Source organism: Octodon degus, unplaced genomic scaffold, assembly GCF_000260255.1.
Source record: "Octodon degus isolate 3935 unplaced genomic scaffold, OctDeg1.0 scaffold00033, whole genome shotgun sequence".
In the NCBI taxonomy this organism is placed as follows: Eukaryota; Metazoa; Chordata; class Mammalia; order Rodentia; family Octodontidae; genus Octodon; species Octodon degus.
In genome coordinates this window covers 1,777,450-1,783,967 of record NW_004524609.1, presented here as the reverse complement: position 1 = coordinate 1,783,967, position 6,518 = coordinate 1,777,450, and the positions used below count along the sequence as shown (strand labels likewise).

General features: G+C 44.7%; 1 protein-coding gene across 1 annotated transcript in view; it reads right to left on the bottom strand.

Moving 5' to 3' along the window:
* Positions 1-6,518, bottom strand: part of Efcab3 (EF-hand calcium binding domain 3) — a 66,644-nt gene that overhangs the window by 53,032 nt on the left and 7,094 nt on the right. The window contains exon 3 of the mRNA XM_023714083.1: positions 1,059-1,146. Within this exon, the coding sequence (XP_023569851.1) occupies positions 1,059-1,146 (88 nt within the window). The remainder of the gene's footprint in view (positions 1-1,058; positions 1,147-6,518) is intronic.

Below are 6,518 nucleotides of genomic sequence, written 5' to 3'. Positions count from 1 at the left end.
TTCTTCTCCTTCTCCTCTTCCTCCTCCCCTTTCCCCTCCTCTTCCTCCTCCTCCCTCCCTTCCTCCCTCCCTCCTCCCTCCCAGAGACTGAACTCAGGACCCTGTGCTTGCCAGGCAGGCGCTTATTCTATTGAGCTATCTCCCTGGCCCTTGATTTCTTCTTCTGATGTTTCTTTATCATCTATTGAATTTCTGAAGACTCGGGTCATTTTGTATTTGTAAATATAATCAGATTTCATTAGTGTGATGTAGAAGATGCACCAGATACAGAAATGCATTCTCAAGAAGAGGAAAACAAACGTTTTGACCTTGCATTTGTTCTGTGCACTATAAGGGCTTTACTAGCCGCATTAGGAGGAATACGCTGGATACAATCTCAAATCCTCTCGTAGAGCAAACACTGGAGAAAGCCTTTCTGTTTTCCCTAAGTTCAAATGGACATGGAGATCAGGGCTGGCAAAGCTGGCTGGGGAGCGGGGTGGCCTGCCAATCACAAGCGCCCGGAGCACAGGCACGGAGCGTTTCCCAGAGCCCTGACGGTGGACTTCCGAGACCTCGAGCAGACTTTCAGCAGGACGGCCTAACCTGAAGTCAGCCCCGGCCTGAGCCCCCAGCCCTGCCTCTCAGCACCCATATGCAGGCGTTCCTGTGGGTTCCTGGCGACCTGGATAACATAAGAGGAACAGACGCCAAGAACAGCCTGCCGTTTGGCTCTCCTCGCCGCAGCCTGCCTGCTTTCTCCACTTCCATCGTGCTTTTTCCTTTTGCTCAGCCCAAGCCTGCTCTGCATGGCCAGTTTCACTCTCTTTTCACGCCTACTTTTTTTTTTTTTTTTTTTTGGTAGAACCGGGGATTGAACTCAGGCCCTTGCGTTTGCCAGGCAAGCGCTTATTCTACTGAGCCATCTCCCCGGGCCCTGTTTTGTTTTCTAACTAAACCCACTATAGCATAGATATTTGGAGAGCATTCTAACTTGTCTTCCAGCCTTTCTGGGTATCTAATATAGCCACTACATTAAAAATTCTTTCTCATAATTTATTATCATTTATACCACTTACCTCTTGCTGTGGAAGACAGGCACTTTGAGAGGATTCAGCTTAAGTTTTGATTTAAGTTCTGAAACTGCCATGTGGCCAGTGGCTGGGTCTGAAATTTAGAGGATGTTACTAAGGATTGATTTGCAGATTAATTTCTCCATACTCTTCTGCAACTTTCCCAGCTCAAGGAATGGAACTACATGCAATTCAAGTTAGAGTTACGTGCAAAGTTTGAGGGCTATGTGGCAGTTTCCTTTTAGATTTTCCATGAAAAGTTTGTTGCTGCTCCCCCTTTCAAATACTGTAGCGTCACCCTTCTGCTGCACAAACAAACATGCTAAGTGCAACAAGCCAGGCACAAAAGCTGCGGTGCCCACTCTCGCGCATGTGGACTCTAGAAGACCACGCTCAGAGTGCGTGAACGGGTGGAGAAGGGCGTGCAGGAGCCCCCGGTCCCTGCTACCCAAGACGGTAAGTTCCAAAGCTTGATCGCAGACAGCGACGCTACCACATACTTGGAATGTGCTGAGAGCGCGAATTCTAAGTGTCGCCGCTCCCCTCCAAGAGGGCCGCTGTGAAATGGTGGCTGTGTTGATGAGCTCGATTGTGTGGTTACTTCAGTGTACACGTGTATAAAACCATCATGTGGTACAGCTCCAACCATAAAATCATGGTGAGTGAGACAAAGCATCTTAGAAATATGTGGAGAAAGTTATTTAAAGGCAAAAAGAACTTTATGAACCAGAACATTTCAAATTGTAATTGATGAACATCAGAGCATTTTAAATATCTGCCTGCTTGTTTTTGCTTAGGTTTTCTCAGGGTTTCCTTCTGGGACGCAGAGCCCTTCTATCACTTCTCCTGGTCCCGTGGTCTTTCTTAAGGGCAGGAGTGGGTGTGGCACGCCACGCTGTTTGCGGCTCTAGACCTTCCTGAGTCGACCCCTTCACTACAACCTCCGCTCTGGTCTTCCCTCTCCTAGCTTGCGTGGTCTGGCATGGGCTGGGTGGTTGGCTTCACCTGTGTTCATTTCATAGCTTTTTTTTTTTTAAGTGGAGTGAACCATAAGTGTGATGCACACTTCTAATCTCAGGATTTGGGAGGCTGAGGCAGGAGGATCATGAGTTTGAGGCCAGCCTGGGCCACATGAAAAATTCTGACAAAACGGAAGTGGAATCTCAGGTGGCTCACCCACAAGAAGAGTGGGTCCTGAGCAGGCATATGGAACAATAAGTACTGGTAAACCACAGAGAAGGGGCGGGGAGATGGCTCAGTGGAATAAGCGCTTGCCTGGCAAGCACAGGGGCCTGTGAGTTCAATCCCCGGTTCTGCCAAAAAACCAAACATACAACACAAAGAAAAAAGTTTTTTAGTGTTTGATTAGAATTCATTTTTCTCGAGTCTTTGCTTTGGAACCCAGAGTGTAGCTGTTTCTAAACAACTCAATTATAGATATTCAGAATCTAGACCTGCCTGTGGTCCCGCCTGTCATCTGTACCTACCATAGAGCCGGGGACTCCAGAGATGTTCAGGTTAGGTGCTTGAAAGCTGCTTTGAAATTATCCTTATGGTGGAAAATAATCATTATTTAAAAAAAATAACTTCAATCTCTCAAAGATATGAGGGAGTATTTTCTTTTTAAAAAAGGACTCAGCTTAGTGTTGTAACAATTGCGCTACTTCCCAACTCGCAAGCTGTGCCACTCTCCACTTGTGGCCTCCATCGGCCCAAGAGCCCCACAGAGGGTTTGTGCCATCACGCAACTGTGACCTCACTGGTGGCCCAGGCCCTGGGGAGGACCCACAGGCTCCTTCCGGCGTTGGCCAAAATCCCCAGCACCACAAAACAAACCGCCACAGAAACTTCAAGCCACATCATTAAGGCTAAAAAGAAGGCAAACAAGTCACTCGCTTACACTTACAAACTTTAGTATTCGTAAGAAAAGTGACTTTACACATGGAGAGAGAATATTCTCTCAGGCTTTCACAGACAGCAAAAATTGGTCAAGCAATGGCCGTGACTCATCCACATGGCTGACACTCACAAAGCATCTATAAACTGTGGCATAGGGTTTCAGGGCAAATCCTGAGAGGACATGAGTGACCTTATCAAATACAAAAGTTACATTTCTTGTTATATAGGTCTTGATTTATCTTGGTCTTAACCATCCAGCAGAAAAGTATGAAAATGAAGTATAAAAAATAAAGCCACATTAATATGCTTTTTTTTTTTTTTTTTTGTGGAACTGGGGATTGAACTCAGGCCCTTGCGATTGCCAGGGAAGCACTTAATCCACTGAGCCATCACCCCGGCCCCTGTATGCTTATTTTTTATTTGGCGGAACTGGGGCTTGAACTCAGGCCCTTGTGCTTGCCAGGCAAGTGCTTATTCTACTGAGCCATCTCCCCAGCCCAAGCCACATTAATATGCTGAGCTGTAAAAAGCTCAAGTCAACCACTTTGGACATTGCCAGTCTTACGGAAAACCCACTACTGTTATGGACTACTGGACTATATTGGGAGATTCTGCTGAATTCAAGCACCTACAATATTTAAATGACAATGGAATGCCCTTCTCTGATAAAACTAACCAAAAAAGTGGGATAGAAATGAACAACCTTTTTATATCTGTATACTCAAATAGTTAGGATAGGTATACAGCTCCATTCTCTTAATTCAATGAATAGAGAGGATTGTTATAATAGTGTTTGAGACAGGATATCATGTCTGCATCTTGTACAATGAATAACCACTAAGACAACATGTAATATATTAATTATTGAAAATGTGCCAGGCCAGGGAGATGGCTCAGTGGAGTAAGTGCTTCCCTGGCAAGCACAAGGGCCTGAGTTCGATCCCTGGTTCCACCAAAAAAAAAAAAAAAAAAAAGTGCCAGTAATTGGTTGTGAAACTGTCTCATTGTTAATTTGTTTTTCAATAAAATTATTTTTTTAAAGAGTGACTTTAGAAAGCAATTAAAAGCTAGTTGTGGTGCACATCTGTAATCCCAGCACTTGGAAGGCTGAGGCAGGAGGATTGCTGTAAGTCTGAGCTCAGCCTGGACTACGTGGTGAGTTCTAGGCCAGCCTGGACTACACAGAGACCCTGTCTCAAAAAACCAAAACAACAACAACACAAAAACAAAACTGGCTGTGTGAAGCAGAATTGTCCTTGCTCCTGGCATGGTCACCCTCTGGCACGGGAGTTGGGTTCATTGGTTTTGACTTGAACTAATGACTTATGTGCTAATGGTTGTTTTTATGTCTTCTGTGAAGAAATATCTATTCTTTTTTTAAACATTTGCAACATTTTATTGCATTTTTAAAAAATTTTATTTATGTGTGTGTGTGTGTGTGTGTGTGTGTGTGTGTGGCCAGCTCAGCCCACCAGGGGGCGGGGCTGGCTGGCATGTGGTGCTGGGGGATTGAACCGTGGTCCCTGTGCTTTGCTAAGCTTGTTCCAAGTAGGTGCTCTAGACCACTGAGCCATCTCACCAGCCCAACATTTTATTGTTAACATAATAAATTTGAAAAAAAACTACAAAATAGCAATTAAACTTAGGAATTTAACTGGCTCATAAGCATTTCTGTACATATCAAAAGTCACCAGAGAGAAAATGTTTACTAAGAAGCCACATGGAGCAAGAATAATTGTTTTTCTAAATTAAATACTGAAGTGGATTTAATTTTAATCATGTCTGTTTATTTTATTTTATTGAGAAACAAATATCAATGAGACAATTTCCAAGCTGATTAATAGGACATTTTGAATAATTAATACATTGCACACTGTTATCTTCTCAGCATCATCCATAGCACAAGAAGCAGCCAGGACGTCCCGTCCAAACACTAGTACTACAAATCCTTCCTCGCACTGAGCCAAGCAAAAGCAGCCGTACATCTATCCTAACTATTCTGTATATACAAACACAAAATGGTCCTTCCTCTGTGTCCCCCCTCCAGTGCAGTCCTGTCAGAGATGGGGATTCCATTGGCCTCTAAATACTATAGGTGCTTGAATTCAGCAAAACAGTCCAACACAGTCCAGCAGTCCACAATAGTAGTGGGTTATTTGCAAAAGTTGACTAGAGCCTTTCACAGCTCTGCATATTAATATGGCTTTATTTTATATACCTTTTTTTTTAGACTTTTCTGCTGGATGGTTAAGACCAAGATAAAGCAAGATGTAACTTTTGTGTCTGAGAAGGTCAGACAAATCCCCTCAGGGTTTATCCTGTAACCCTGTACTGCACTTTGTAGATCCTTTGTCAGTGTCAGCCGTGTGGGTGAGTCACGGCCATTGCTTGACCGATTTGCTAAAATATCTATTCATATCCCTTTTTCATGCAAAACTTCAGGTTACAGTGATCTCCCCTCCCCTCAGGAAATACGTTCCAAGACCCGTAGTAGACGCCTGATCAACGTTACCAAACTCTGCATATACTATGCTTTTTCCTCTGCATATACACCTGTGAAATAAAGTTTAATGAATACAGTAGGCAGAGTCAGCGATCAGCAACAACGATGTTTTTCTTTCATTATTAAGATGTAGGGCTAAACACAGACGTCGGCGCCAGAGTTAGCTAGCAGTGTACCAGCGCCCCAGGAGGGCTGCGTCCGCTTGCTGCGAGTGTGGCTGGGGGTTTCCTACTGCTGCTTGTCCAGCTTCTGCATGAGTACGATCTGACTTTACCCAGATCTTTTCAGACTTGATACACAGGAGGGGAAAAAGACAGGTTTAATTTACAAATCAATTCAAATATTTACCAAGGATTTGCTATGTTAAAGACCGCCAACATTTAAAATGGGGGCGATGACAGTTTCTACGAAATGGGGTTGGTGGGAAGGAAGAAAATAATTTTGTTTTTGTGTTTTTTTTTTAAAAGAATCAGAATCCTGTTACATTTCTCAGGCTAGTCTCAGCTCTGGGTTTGTGTCACTCTGGCTTGGCCTTCCACGTGGCTCTTGTGCCCGCTAGAAGTAAAAACGTTATTCTTTATCTCGAGTCTAAGCACTGATGAGTGAGTTGGCTGGGCTGCACCGCCAGCCTCCAGAGCACCTCCAGCTTGCGGGCGGGAGCTGTGCCCGTGAGGTACCAGGGCGTCCCCTCGCTTCCAGCCCTGGCAGCCGCCTTTGCTGCTGCAGGCGTCCGGCTCCTGCTGCTGTCTTATCTAAGCGGAGTCACACAGCGTCCATCTCTCTGTGACTGGCTTACTCTGTCCTCAGTGGCTAGCGGACGGCTAATCAGAGAGCACGGGCCCAGGGACAAAGGGTTGACTCGTGTCACAGCAGGACGGGGGAGCCCTGGGCTTAGAGCACCCCTCGCGCAGCACGTAATTTAAAACTTATGACTTATTTATCTCTGGATTTTTCCATTTACTATATTGGGTTGCAGTTGACAGCAGGTAACTGGTACTGTGGAAAGCCAAACCACAGATAAAGGAGAAGTAACTCTGTCTGTCTTTTTAATTGTTGCATTATAA